Source organism: Pimephales promelas, chromosome 4, assembly GCF_988280905.1.
Source record: "Pimephales promelas chromosome 4, fPimPro1.hap1.1, whole genome shotgun sequence".
Classification (NCBI taxonomy): Eukaryota; Metazoa; Chordata; class Actinopteri; order Cypriniformes; family Leuciscidae; genus Pimephales; species Pimephales promelas.
This window is the reverse complement of record NC_142772.1, coordinates 7,746,973-7,762,739: the sequence shown is the minus strand read 5'-3', so window position 1 is coordinate 7,762,739 and position 15,767 is coordinate 7,746,973. Positions and strand designations below refer to the sequence as shown.

The 15,767-nt window shown below is 39.0% G+C and overlaps 1 protein-coding gene across 2 annotated transcripts in view; it reads left to right on the top strand.

The window, feature by feature from the left end:
• The first annotated feature begins 4,929 nt into the window (after positions 1-4,929).
• rasa4 (RAS p21 protein activator 4) overlaps positions 4,930-15,767 on the top strand; it is a 60,576-nt gene continuing 49,738 nt past the window's right edge. Inside the window, exons 1-2 of one of the 2 annotated variants that reach the window (XM_039661791.2) lie at positions 4,930-5,429; positions 14,605-14,661. In XM_039661791.2, coding sequence (XP_039517725.2) covers positions 5,365-5,429; positions 14,605-14,661 — 122 coding nt within the window. In that variant the 5' untranslated portion in view covers positions 4,930-5,364. The remainder of the gene's footprint in view (positions 5,430-14,604; positions 14,662-15,767) is intronic. The other variant, XM_089129896.1, reaches the window with a different exon arrangement.

Here is a 15,767-nt window from a genome sequence, read left to right as displayed (position 1 = left end):
AAGTCAATTAGAAGCACTCCCTTCCTGATGGCTGAGCGACTGCACAGGCTCAAACTGAGCTTGACTATGTATATGTGACGTGAGCAACCTGTCTTGACAGCCAAGAGGGATCTGAATCATTCCCTTCCGTAGCTTGCAGAGATGGTGAGTGTGAGGTGTCCATGAGCTAGCAGCAGGAGCAACTTTATGACCCTTGACATTATGCGGGTACGCCTCCTCCATCCCTTAAAATCACCGCTTGTAAGGGGGCTATTCTAGAACAAGTCACTGCATATAAATACTTGGGCATCTGGTTGGAAACTTCACTTTCTTTCACCACATATCAAAGCTGCAATCTATGGTGAAGGCCAAAATTAGTTTCCTTTACAGAAACTGCTCTTCCTTCACCACTTCTGCCTAACTTGCTCTTATTCAAATGAGCATTCTACCTATGTTAGACTATGGAGACACTATATACAGGGTTGCTTGCAAGTCCATTCTATCAACTCTTGACACTCTTTACCAATACTTTCTAAATGCTCCTTTCAATACAGACCACTGCACTTTATATTCATCTGTCAACTGGCCCTCCCTTCACAATTGCTGCAAAATTCACTGGTTCACTTTCATTTATAAGACCCTTCTCGGCCGCTCACCTCCTTACTTGGGTCACCTGCTGCAGCCAAAGCCTGTCACATACAACACCCGGTCCTCACTTCGTCTTCAATTATGTATTCCCAAAACTAACTCTACATTTGGTCTTAATTTTTTTTAATCTGCTGCCGCTCGCGACTGGAATGCTCTGCAAAATATTCTCAAACTAGATACACTAATTTCATCTTTTAAAACTATTATATCATCCGTTCACGGACACATGCAGTTGCTTCTTTAGATAATCATTTTGTGTTGTCTGCTGTGTTGTTTTTAAATTGTATTTAATGTAATTGTTAACCTGTATCTCTTTCTAATGTACTGTATTTATTTTAGCCCCATTTCCTTTCCCTAAGTGGTTATTCCTCTTGTCAGGCCGCCATTGTAAATAAGAACTTGTTCTTAATGACTTGTCTGTAAAAAGAAAAAAACGACAAAAAATCAAGAAGAGTCTTTAAACGACTCAGATGTAAAGTTATTTACGGCAGAAAGAAATATGTTTTGCAGCCTGGAACAAAAATTGGTTTTGGTCTATATAGCTAATTTTAACCTTCATGAAAACTGTGAGGGGGGTGTAGCCTGGGAAAACCCAGACAACTTCCGGCAAATTTAGATTTGCTCTGAAAGTTAGTCTGACAAAGAGCTCATTCAAGCCCATTTCCAATCCGCCGAAATCACGGCACTAATCAGAAATGTTGGGGCGGGCTTTACATGATGACGACAGAGCTGGGATTTTGAAGCAGATTTTGTAGCCTACATTACAAAGATGGATGCCGCTGTCGAACATCACTCGTTCGAATCAGCTATCGCGTCAGTTTTAAGCGATTTGAACGTTTCCTTTTTGTTAAAAACCGAGCAAAGAACAACACTCGGAGATGTTTCTCTGCCGGCTGCCACTCTGCATACGTCATCTCCTGCATCGCTCTGATTGGTTTTTCGGCAGAACCATTTCAGTAATAATTCAGTTCAGTTCAAGTTTATCGTCATATGGATATTAGTACAGAGTACCACAGCAATGAAATACAATGTGCCTTGGCACTCTCTCCTCATCAGTCAATAATACAAATTATAAATAACATTAAAGCATCCAAGCACAGTAAACGAACTAAGCTCAAACCTCAAACCTCCTTCAGATTTAGTAGCCTTATTACCTGAGGTTAAAAACTATCCCTGAAACGTGATGTGTGCGTTTCCCTGACGGAAGAGATTGTGTGCTGGATGACTACAATCCTGCATAATACCTAGTGCCTTCTTAGTGCTGCATTTCCAGTAAATATTTTGAAGCGGTGCAAGTGGAACCCCAATCATTTTAGATGAGGTCTCATTTAAGGTCACGTGAAGTAGCCCTGCCAAACCACACTACAATGTTACCTGTCAGTATACTCTCAATTGGACAGCGGTTAAAGTTCTGTTGAATGTTAAGGGACGTACCATATTTTTTGAGACACCTCAAGAAATAAAGCATCTGATGTGCCTTATATGGAAGGACCATAAGAGGGAGTCTGAAATATGGCTACCTTGTTGACAATTTCAACTGGATAATTGTTAATATAGACAGGTATATGTGTGGGTTTGTTTGGGTTTGTGGCTATCGGTGCACCGCCTCTAAGAGAATCGAATCTGCATTCAAATCTGCCTCCATTTTGTTTGCAACGCCCAACCTCCAACGGTCCAATCAATTCCCAAAGCACGAAATCAAGCCATGCCCTACATTTTTTTCACTCGGATATACGTCACAACAAGGAAAAAAATGTCAATCTCAACTTCCGTTTGACACCGACTTTAACCACTGATTTTTCTAATGGTCGTCTTTGGGCAGTGAAAAAAAAAAACTGGCTTTCCCTTCACATTGTAGAGCACAGCGTCTTCTCGACATGATGATATCCAGTGTTCACAGGAATCAGCTGCCGTTTTGAGGTCAAGTTATCGCTGGAGTCTGCGCATGCAACAAGCGGGTGGGTAATATGCTAATATTTCGTCTTGATGTCACAACAAAACGGCTTATGACTCGTTTGTAAAACAATTCATTTCACTGACTCAGAGTTGACTCTTACTTTTGAAAGACAATATATCTTCTTTTGTTTTCAGCAGAAGAAACAAATTCGTACAGGTCTGGAACAACTTAAAGATAAATGAGGACCGAATTTTAATTTTTGGGTGAAATATCCCTTAAATATTGCAATGGAACACACTCTAATGGCAGTTTCTGTGTTTTACATTTTGGTCATTTAGCGGTGGATTCGTCAAATCTCATTCTTGCGCTTTCGTATGATCTATGACCTATGGTTAAGTTTAGGGGTGAGATTATAGGTGGCCTTTCTTGCTGTTTTTAATAAAACCCCTACGTTTCCATACAAATTCATACAAAATAATCTCACAAAATAGTTCTGTTTTCTCATGAGCCTCATATCCCACAAGAAAAGCCTCAGCTAAATGGCGGCTTACATTCAAACACACTATAAAGAGGGTTGTGCTCTGGTAACTCTTGGATAAATCGGTGAGTCACAAGAAGCCCACACAGTGTATCCCCTCCTCTGGTCACAGCTCTAAAGGTGCAGGATCTCACGTCTATATTCCTGGATCAGTGAGTCACCCGTGCCCACACTCACGCATTAGAATGCCTATATTTTGTAAAAACACATAATTTGATGGAAAACCTCACTGGAGCCTAAACAGCTTTTGGCATTTTACCTGCGTTGTCTGAGAATGTTTTAGAATCAAGATTCCTTATGGCATGAACTTCCCTTTCATAAGTAGAGGTGGTCAATTTGTCTGTCTGAAAAGCAACTCTGTTATGAATCATCTTCCTTTTTCCATGATGAGGGCGCACTTCTTGATCTTTTCCCGGATGTTGACAGCATTCTTGTAGCCTAAATCAGAATCTATTAGTGCATTGGGCTGACATTGTGTGAGAGTCCATTTCCATCAAAGACAATAATCAAGGAGTCTTTTTTTAAACCTTGTTTATTCAACTGCATGCATTCAGCGAGGCTTTCAATTTTCAAAAACAATTACGACTGGTGAGCTTAGAGAGATATTTTCTTTCAGTTTTGCTTGTTTTTGTGAGTCATTTCAGTAAGTGTGGAGTCTCTTACCATTATTAAAACAGACTGGGGTTATTTGGTTACATCATGAGCTTATCAGTCATAATAAAAACTGCAGCTCTCGGCTATTCTGAATCACCCCTTTGAATGTTTTCGATACTGCGTAAATAAATACCATTGAATTGTTAGAAAAAAGCCATTTCCCTGTGGGCTCATTCCCCAGTAAAGAGCAATGCCAGACAGACATTTAGAGAAATGAAGGACAAGTGGACGGCTGTCCTCAAATATTTAAATGCACGATTGTAGGCAAAAAACTCGCAATGAGTGTTTTATTGGCAGTGGTTTTACATGTTGATTTACATCCATTTCAATCCCACTTAAATTGGAGCATTTTTTTTCTTCTGAATTCTCTCCTCCAACATCATATATTTAAACAGTGAGCACAATAAAGCCACACTGACATACAATCTGAGAATTGTCAACAAGATAAGGGATGGATTATAGTGGACCGTAAATGTCAAGTCGGGACAAGTTGTCATTTTTATTAGGGTAGCCTATAGATTTCACGTGTGAAGTGTGCAGCTCTAGAACATTTTCGAATAATTATTTAAAAACCATTGTGAAAACTTACCCATGTGTGTTCAAATAACTGTATATTTTATCCTGGTTTTCAATTTTTTATGCCACAGACCCCAATATTTGGTCATTCTCATGCAAGGTACCCCAAACCTAAGATTTAAAAGGCAGATCAAATGTAGGCCTATCCAATTTATACAGTGAAATATATGTGTGTATCCAATATTATTTGGAAAATATGTAATTTATTGAGTTTTTTTTTCTAATAATATACGGTGTAGCTACTATTATAGGCTAATACATTTTATTTTTATTTTATTTAATAATTTATTTTTATCAAATATAAATGTTAATCTTTTTTTATAATTGAATTGAATAGAAAAAAATAATTCATTTTAATCTTACAATTTTTGTTTAATTTGTTTTACAGTTTTTTTTCCAAAAACGTCCACGGACCCCCCCCCCCCTTGACACGCCCCCTTACGCTTTAACATTTAACAGCTTTTAGTAGCCAAGCCTTCAAGATACACGTCTAAACAAATATTGACTTTAAAACAGGGAATAAAAAGTGTAACCCTAATAGTTTTTCATGTGTTTAGTATCTAATAGTCTACCAAGACAATTGTTTGCTTATCTCAGGTATCTCTTTCTCGAGGTTGAGATGATCGACGCCTCTTCCCCTCACACGGAGAATTCAATTTACCCGTCGCGTCGTCGCGCCACACCTCGTCTCCACCTGACGCGACACAACAAAAGTACAATATTCAACAAAGCCGCTTACTTTAAAATCAGTTTCGATTATTCTAAAAGGAGCGTTGTAGTTTAGTCGCGTCGCGTCTGCCTAACCGTCTCTCTTCTAGTGTTTGTTCTAGTCAGTCAGTCACTCCTCCTCCACACAAACAACCCACAAAGATTAAACCCGCCTGTGTGTAACGCGTGGATTGTGTAGACGACCGCTGGACTGACCGGCGGTGCCGTTTCGCAGCACAGGCTTTACATATGAGAAGCTTTATAGATAGAAACGCTTATTATCATTTCTGCAACGCTTATTAAGCATGCGTGTTGTTGAAGGAATAAGAAGTGACGGCGCGCGATATAGTCACTGAATGTCAGCATGGCTAAACGAAGCACACTATTCATCAGGATTGTGGAAGGAAAGAACCTGCCAATCAAGGACATGTAAGTGTTGATGACTTAGAAATTATACGATGATTTACACAGAAATATATAGGAAGATATATGTATTTATATAAGGAAAATATATGTGCAAGAGTGTACATGATATACTAAAAACCAGTGTGGGATTTGACAGATATAGCAAATAATAAATTCACAGATAGCCTACCTTATTAGAGATAATTTAAGTTTAAAAAAAGCAAGAAAATATTACATTAGAAATAATTTTGCTTTACACTTTTCCCCCCACAATGATATGTATAAAACAAACAGGATTTAGGGATTTTTAAAGAACCGTTCTGGCATTTTAATAAACATATCCTATTCTATATAAACAAAATGAAAGTGTATTATAGCCTACAAAATGATAACCTGTTCTGCATTACAATGAATGAGCATTTATCATATAAAAAATGTGTGATATAAATATCTAAATTATGGTTTTAGTTTAAATGAATGACATTTAAAAAGCTGTTTTATTGTGTAATGTGTTACTGATGATCCCTGTATATATAAATAATTATTACACTACAGAAACATATAGTGCATTTCTCTCAATCAATATTATTGGTAGTTATTACTCATCAGTGGATCAACCACATCTCAAAATTCTCTCTCTCTCTCTCTCTCTCTCTCTCTCCCTCTCTCTGTATATATATATATATATCGTAATTTTGGAAGCAAACCCCTGTATACGCACTCTTTTCAAACCATTAATGAGCAGTATTAATGAGTTAAGCTTGTTAATTGGTTCCCTGTTTGAAATTGGCAGAATTCCATTGTGAATTCATGTGGCACTCGTTTGTCTGGTATGAGGTTGGAAACTCACATGATTTTGACCATAACAGCCCAAATGACGACAGCTTGCTTATGTGGAAAGGACAGCTCTCCCACATTCTGCGAGGAAATGACTTTATTGGCTAGAAAGGGCATCCGCATTAACATTTCAATAGCGTGGTCTTGTCAATGCAATGAAAATGTGATTCGCTGCCCTTCTTTTCCTGAGTTACTGATTTCTCTTCCTTGTAAGATTAAATTAAATTACTACTGAACTAGTCGGGGGCCAAACCGTCGGAGCAGATGTTACGTGGAGTGTTTGTATTGACGCTGTGGGGAGATTGAGAGATTGTACACGTTCTCCAAACCATCCCTCTTTATGTACACATGCCCTGACTGAGCTTTAGTAAATAGTATGACCCTTTCTTTAAATGATTGCAAGGCTCTGGAAAGATTTGTAGATTTTGGACTTGTTTAAGATATGCTAATTATAATGCAGCAGCTGGTGAGTAATCAGCACCTGGGAAAAGGGAATATGATCACTTGTTTTGTGAGATAAATGTTCACTGATTGGGACTTTTATAAGATTATTATAAATAGAAAGTGCAATCAGATATTGTTGATATTGTTGCTGTCAGGACAGTAGTGCGTGGCTACAATGAAGCGCACGACGATCAAGATTAAAAACAAACAAACAGTCTTTAATAATTAAACGGGCACAGGAAAACTCTGGAGAAAGATTATACAACCATGAACAACACAAACGAGACTGAACATAGAATTGAGGAAACTAAGGGTACGCCATGTATGCTTGAACGGAGAAGTTTTTCCTTTGAGTTTTCCGCTTAAGCCTAGTTCAGACTACACGGTTTTAAAACGTCAGGCTGAACTGTGTGGTTCACACTAGCCTTGCTCGCTGTAAAATCAGGAGTGTTCATGTTGTTGAGCTGTTCACACCACACGACACAATGTGATTGATCCGCAACAGGAGGTAACGCACTACACGAGTTGACAACAACTCTGTCACCCAATGATTATATCTTGTCTACAAACCACGTTTTGTCATGAAAAATCACGTGATAAAACGAACCGGAAATGACGCGAAACTGCACACGCACCAATACCCAGCGAAGAAGACGAAGAACACAACACTCGAATATGGACGTCAGACAGAAACTAGTGCTGCAAACTGCTTGCGCAATGATTTGTTCTGAGAAAAAACGCAAAAAAAGAAAAGATAAGCAACATGACATCATGACTTTTGCGTAAACATACACGCCACTTTCGAGTCAAGTGTTATCTCTACGCATTTTGAGCTATCCGTGTGTATGTCTACACCATTAACGTCCGAGTGATTCCGCGTCTGTACACGCCGTCAAATGTCCGCGCGAAACAAAGCAAAATGTACATCTACATCTGGGGAGCGATATTTTTTTTCCCTAGGATGGTAAGGGAACAGTCATAAATGCCATTAACCCCAGTGACGGTTAGGTTTAGGGACGGGGTTGAGGTAAGTCATATATTTATATACACTCACCGGCCACTTTATTAGGTACCCCATGCTAGTAACGGGTTGGACCCCCTTTTGCCTTCAGAACTGCCTCAATTCTTCGTGGCATAGATTCAACAAGGTGCTGGAAGCATTCCTCAGGGAGTTTGGTCCATATTGACATGATGGCATCACACAGTTGCCGCAGATTTGTCGGCTGCACATCCATGATGCGAATCTCCCGTTCCACCACATCCCAAAGATGCTCTATTGGATTGAGATCTGGTGACTGTGGAGGCCATTTGAGTACAGCGAACTCATTGTCATGTTCAAGAAACCAGTCTGAGATGATTCCAGCTTTATGACATGGTGCATTATCCTGCTGAAAGTAGCCATCCGAAGTTGGGTACATTGTGGTCATAAAGGGATGGACATGGTCAGCAACAATACTCAGGTAGGCTGTGGCGTTGCAACGATGCTCAATTGGTACCAAGGGGCCCAAAGAGTGCCAAGAAAATATTCCCCACACCATGACACCACCACCACCAGCCTGAACCGTTGATACAAGGCAGGATGGATCCATGCTTTCATGTTGTAGACGCCAAATTCTGACCCTACCATCCGAATGTCGCAGCAGAAATCGAGACTCATCAGACCAGGCAACGTTTTTCCAATCTTCTATTGTCCAATTTCGATGAGCTTGTGCAAATTGTAGCCTCAGTTTCCTGTTCTTAGCTGAAAGGAGTGGCACCCGGTGTGGTCTTCTGCTGCTGTAGCCCATCTGCCTCAAAGTTCGACGTACTGTGGGTTTAGAGATGCTCTTCTGCCCACCTTGGTTGTAACGGGTGGTTATTTGAGTCACTGTTGCCCTTCTATCAGCTCGAACCAGTCTGGCCATTCTCCTCTGACCTCTGGCATCAACAAGGCATTTCCGCCCACAGAACTGCCGCTCACTGGATGTTTTTTTCTTTTCAAGTCACTCAAATCACCTTTCTTCCCCATACTGATGCTCGGTTTGAACTGCAGGAGATTGTCTTGACCATGTCTACATGCCTAAATGCACTGAGTTGCCGCCATGTGATTGGCTGCTTAGAAATTAAGTGTTAACGAGCAGTTGGACAGGTGTACCTAATAAAGTGGCCGGTGAGTGTATACAGTAATAACGTTAAGTCAACGGCGTTCATAAACATAGACAGTTTTGGAAATCAACTTTGTGCTGCTGCCCATGGTCACATCAAGGATCAGGCAAATTTCCGTGCATCTTGAAAAGCGGATGTTTTGGAAAGTGTGATTTGCGGCAAGTTTTTGTGCCATCTAGTGGTTTAGAGGAAAATAAAATCAAAGGCGCCTTTTTCCTCGGTGCTCATTTAACCCCGTTGTAGCCTACCCTATAGGGAGAGACAATTAACCAGAACAGAAACGGGTGCAGGATTAATTAACAACCAAGGAAACTAACTAGGGAACAAAACTCGGTCAAAGACAAGTAAAACAGGGAACAGAGTGAAAACGAAACCAAAACTGAACATACATGTTACAGTTGTCAATAATCATTGCTTAAAAAAAAACAAAAAAAAAAAACTTAACCAACCACTTAAACTTAATCCAACTTCCTTATTTTTAAAGTGTATATCTGCAATTTATTTTGTTTATATAGGCATTATTAGGGCAGAAGATTATTATTATTTTTCATAAAAAATGCATTTGTGTGCTGTTATTATTATTATAAAAAAATAAACAAAATATTAAAATATAAAGTAATAGAAAGAAAAATAATATAACAATAACAACAACAGTCATTTTAAGTGGTTCACAATAAGTTTGGGACACGCCTTTGTTATGTATGCCATATCGGGATTTTAATTGTATTTTGATTAATGGTGCAGCACTAAGCCTAGTTGTAATCTGAGAGCATAATTCTTCATATTCTTGTAGTTTCTTAGATTTCAATTGTCAGTTAGATTTGTGTTCAGAATGATCGAGCTCAGTATTAGTCAGTTACAGATAAACTGTACAGTTGGCTAGTGTACAACATGCAGACAGATGAGTGTGTATCTTGTTAAAGAGCTTCCGTTGTAACACGGGCCTGGACTCTGTCAAGACAGATTCATGTATTTGTGACACAGAACCCACTTAACCCTTGTGTTCTCTTGAGATGACTTTAATGTTATGTCTTAGATCCCAGATACCAAAGATGTGTGTGTAATCAATCAATTAACAATTCAAATCAAATGAATTACATTATATACTGATTATACAGAATATTTCCATTGTACACATGCAGCAAACCAAAAACAGGACGTGATGTCACAAGATGGGACCCTAAAAGGACTGAATGCTCAAGCATACCTGGTTTATCCCATCATAGGAGCTACGTTGCCAATTACAGTTCAGTACAGGAAACGCTGTCACCTTGCGGCAGATCTTCATTTGTGTGTGTAACGGAGGAATTCCTGCCACTGTTTAGACTTGACATATTTTATAAGCTCTTCGTGTGTTTTCAGCTGGTAAAAATATACCATCCCTAGGGAAGAGCGGGGCACAACCTAACACTCAAATATTCTTTGTGTAAACCTACTTAAGGTTCAGACTGCGTATTTATGTTTTCTCGCATTAATTTCTCTCGTCTAGCACAATTATGTGGTTTTGATTATTTATGAATACAGTCAGTGTATACTTGACTGTATATTTTCCACAAAAGAATGGAAGTGAAATGTTGTAACATGTGAGGGGCACATTGTAACATGACCAGATAAAAGGTTAAAATGTTATCGTGATCTAATCCAAAAAATATACAAGACAAACTAAAATTTTTACTCAATAAAATACAATTATTAACTTTTTCATATAAAATAATGGCATTTTTAATAATTGAAAATAAATACATTTTTAAGTTTGACAACAAACACACAGCAAAACATAGCTATACAGCATAGGTCAAAACATGATAATAATTATTAATTTCTGAACCTTTTTTTCATGGTTTCTCAATAGAATTCATAAAAGTATAGAATAGAAGCATAGTTCTGATAGAGGCACATTGTAACGCTAGTGTTATTACTTTCCACACCTGTGCAACTATGATTTAAACTGTCAAATAACAGATATATACTCTTAAGATAAACACAAAAAACAGAGAAGAAAAATTGACTCAAGAAATTTTGCTATGGTTAAATAAATGTTCAGTGATATCCTCCAAAGATTTCCAGTATAGCACCTCATTGCAGTACACGATCCAGGGGGCGGAGTTCGAATCAGATCTAAGGGGCGGAGATGGGTAGAATTAGGGGGTGGGGTTAGGGATCAGGGGGCGGAGATTGATAAGATTAAGGGTGGGGTTAGGGATCGGGGGCGGAGATGGGTAGTATTAGGGGTGGGGTTAGGGATCAGGGGGCAGAGATGGATAGGATTAGGGGTGGGGTTAGGGATCAGGAGGGAGAGGTGGGTAGGATTAGGGGTTAGGGTTAGGGATCCGGGGGTGAGATAGGTAGTATTAGGGGTGGGGTTAGGGATCAGGGGGCAGAAATGGGTAAGATTAGGGGGTGGGGTTAGGGATCAGGGGGCAGAGATGGGTAGGATTAGGGGTGGGGTTAGGGATCCGGGGGTGAGATAGGTAGTATTAGGGGTGGGGTTAGGGATCAGGGGGCAGAGATGGGTAGGATTAGGGATGGGGTAAGGGATCAGGGGGCGGAGATGGGTAGGATTATGGATGGGGATAGGGATTAGGGGGTGGAGATGGGTAGGATTAGGGGTGGGGTTAGGGATCAGGGGGCGGAGATGGGTAGGATTAGGGATGGGGTTAGGGATCAGGGGGCAGAGATGGGTAGGATTAGGGGTGGGGTTAGGGATCAGGGGGCGGAGATGGGTAGGATTAGGGATGGGGTTAGGGATCAGGGGGCGGAGATGGGTAGGATTAGGGATGGGTTTTGGGATCAGGGGGCGGAGATGGGTAGGATTAGGGATGGGGTTAGGGATCAGGGGGCGGAGATGGGTAGGATTAGGGATGGGGTTAGGGATCAGGGGGCGGAGATGGGTAGGATTAGGGATGGGGTTAGAGATCTGGGGGCGGAGATGGGTAGGATTAGGGGTGGGTTTTGGGATCAGGGGGTGAAGATGGGTAGGATTAGGGATGGGGTTAGGGATCAGGGGGCGGAGATGGGTAGGATTAGGGGTGGGGTTAGGGATCAGGGGGCGGAGATAAGTAGGATTAAGTATAAGGTGTGAGTATCTGGATCCAACTCCTCCCCCTGGATTTCGTGTTCTGCAGTGAGGACCATCTCAAGATTTCTCAATTTTGGCAAAAAAAATTCTCCATTTTTAAAGTGTTGAAATGGCAACTAGTAAATACACTAAGTTTCGTTATCCTTGCATGTGTGGAAGCATTTAAAACAAGCGTGTTACAACTAGCCCCACGTTAGGTTGTGCCCCGCTCACCCCTAAACACATACGAGTGCATTTAGTTCAGAGCACAGAATTATTTTCGACGTTTATTCAATTCTGTTATAAAATATACATCATAAAATAGTTTTGTTGTTGTTGTTTTTGTATCTTTGGGTTCAGTCCTAATAATGAAGACTAAGTCTAGTGGACTAAATGTATCGTTTTCTTTTTTTGATCCCGAGTCCTGACCCAAAAGTAACTGAGCTAAAAGTGTGAACAAACACACCCTTAGTGATCACCGCGTTTTTGTTTTTCAGCATCTTACGCCATAATATGTTTGAAAATGTCCTTTTTATGGAGGTGCATGATTAATTGCGGTAATATTTTTATCGCAAAGTCAAGAAGTAACAGCCTGATTTTTAAAGTCACGTTAAAACGGACCTTGCAATCTACATCCGAGTTTAAAGTCGACGTGAAATGGAAGTTGCGTTAGTCTCTTTATCCCTGTTGTGATATATATCCGAGTGAAACGGATTCTCGAAGAATGTAGGCAGCGCTTTTACGGATTTCTTTTGGTTTCAGTGAACTTGGGTGAATAAATCCGAATAACATGCATTTACAAAATAGATTTCATGACAACTTTCAATTTCAAGTACTGTATGTGTTTAACTAGTGAAATGTCTCTGGGGTCTTTCAGTCCCCAAACAGAACAACATGGTTACAGAAGATAAGAGAAGCCGAGAGAACGAGAGAGGAATCTCTTCTCTTCCTTCTGTTGTCATCATCTCTATCCTCCTCCTGCAGGTGGCACGAGGATGATAGTATGTGGTTTAACTGCCAAGTCTCAGTGCTGTTTGATGTAGCACCTGATTCTGACAGCCACAGGTTTCCCTATTACACTGATAACAACAGGCGAAGATGAATCACCACATGATGCACTCATTCTCCTCTCTCCGCACACACACACACACACACACACTCAAAGTTGCCCAGAGCAGTCATTACCTCCACGGAGGAATTTCAATATCCTCACAGTGACAGCAGAGACATCTCTACAAATGCTCTATCAATTCTCCGCTCATCTGAGACAGGCAGTCGATGTCGGAATGAAAATGGAAGTTCTCTCATTTTAAAATAATGGAAATGTTATATACACACAAAAAATGATTGTTTTGTTGTTGGACAAAGAACAGGAAAATATGATTGTACTTGTAATTTAAATGATGTTTTATTAACAAAGTAATTAACAAGAGTGGAGGGAACTCGGCAATCAATGAAATGAGGTGTATATAGATTCAGCAATCTCACCTCAATCCATTGATAGTTTAGCAGCATCCCTCCACCGCCCCTTCTCCACACTTCTCTGTACTCTGTACTCTGGGTTTAGGCCAAACTCCGAGCTCGGAGCCCTCCCCCCGGACAGCACGCCAAATATGCATTTAGTCTTATCCACTCTAATTATATGTAAGTGTGAACTCGTGAAATCTAAAGTGTACTACTTACAAGGAGGAGCTTATAATACCTGGAGAAAGCCACGTTTTCACTTTCATTCCATAGAAATGTCCTTAATCAGTATGTGCGGGATAAAGTTAGGAAATGAGCTGCAAGGAGTTTGGCACCATTTTTTACTTCTCAGAAAAAAAAAGAGCATTGAAGCAGTTTTGTTAATATATTCGAAATATTTATTTTTAATGGCGAATCAAAGTCATGTTGTGTGACCAGTGAAGTTATGTGGAGAAAAAGACAGGAAAAAACATAAAGCAGGAAATGACATCATAGAAAAGAATTTTGTCTTATAATTGTGTCAATGTCAATAAGTCTCTTAAAATATGATGTCATTTTTTATGATCCTTTTAGGACACAGTTTATTCAGGATTTAAAATGTCATTATTTTTATGAATGACTAATTCATGATATTTGTATTAAAAAGTGTTCATAAAGGTATATATTTTATACACACTTAAAAAAAAAAAAAATATATATATATATATATATATATAAACCAACATGAATACAAAGACTTACATTAATTTGGCACATGCTTTAAGCTAGATTTAAATATATATTTCTTTACCGGTATATATCTTGGACAGTCTTATCATTTACCCCATAAATGACTTCCCTCTGGAATCTCATTGATTTCATGGTTGGATTGATAAAGGTTGTTTCAAGTGAAAGATTAATACAATTCTTTCATATAAGTTTCTTCAAAGCTCCAGTACACCGGGGACATTCTTTGTTGAACTTTGTGGATTGAAATAAGGCCATAAAATCCTTCTCTGCCATAATTAAAAACTTATGAATAAAAGAATATGATAAGAAGATACATTTTTCATTTATCCATGGCATGCAAACTATAAAGACTATCTTTATATATTTAAATAAGCCTGGTTTTCGATCTGAGAGAGCAACCGCATCATTTTAACTTGCAATTAAAATTTGTGATTGCGTAAACCAATCATGTGTGATCATGAGATTAATAACTATTGAGTTTTTGCCAGTATGCAATAACATTATTGTTCATTTGACTTGCAGAACTGGAAGCAGTGATCCATACTGCATCGTGAAAATTGATAATGAGGCGATAATTCGGTAGGTATGACCCCCCCCCCCCCCACACACACACACACTCTGCACATTTCAATTGGAGCACAAGTGTTCGGTGATCTAATATTGGTCTGTGTTCCTATACAGCCTATAATAAGTAAATTATCATAAACTGAACAGGTTAGAAATGAAATTTTCTGTGAAGCAGAACTAATTTAATTTGTGCCACATAATTGAAAGCCCTCCTGCACCATAGATTGTGGTGTGGTTATACTTCCACACTTGGCAGTTGGCAGCTTTATAAAGATCACACTAAACAAACCTCTCCTCTGATTTGAGTTTAAGGTGGAGGTTCAAAACGCAAAATATATATAGCTGTGACCGTCAGTACAGTGTGGGCATATTGATTCCTGGTGCTCTGAAAATGAAATGAAAATCCATTTTATATGCACAAAAACAATAAACCACTACCACAGTGAGAGAAGTGACATTTTTAACTGAACTTGTAAAGTTTATTATATTCTTTTATTTGTTATTCACTCTACCGTCCCTTTTGTGACTCACTTTATTTCCAGGGTCTATAAAAATAACTTATTTACTTCAGTTATACTGTGAATGTTACTGACTGTTCGCTGAGCCACAATGATTTCTTTGGTCAATAAGTCACATTTTTCCCCCTGGTAGGCCAAATCTGAAGGTAAATAAATGTTAAGTATGGATCGTAGTCTGATGTTTGTTTCGTCAGGATAATAAGCCTTGTGAGTCTGTTGATTGAAAATGTGATATACAAAGCACACTTGCATTAGACGATTGACAAAATGCTTATCTTTGCTTAGAATTTCTGATTTGATATTGACTTTTGTATGCGAACCAGCTGTCTATCACTGCAGTTAAAGAAAAACTGCTGTCTGGCTTTGTTAAAGTTTAAATAGAAATCAATGTCTTTTTTTTATACCAATATAGAGGTCTTTGCCAGACATCCCATTTATTTCAAGATGACGTATGTTAGTACGACCAGTGTGATTTTAGTATATACTATTATAGTATTTATTAATATTTTGAATTTACTTTTATTTTTATATGTTCGGTTTTCATTTTAATTTTAGGAAGTTTGATACATTTTTTCCCCATTTGTCTTGTTTTTATTTTAT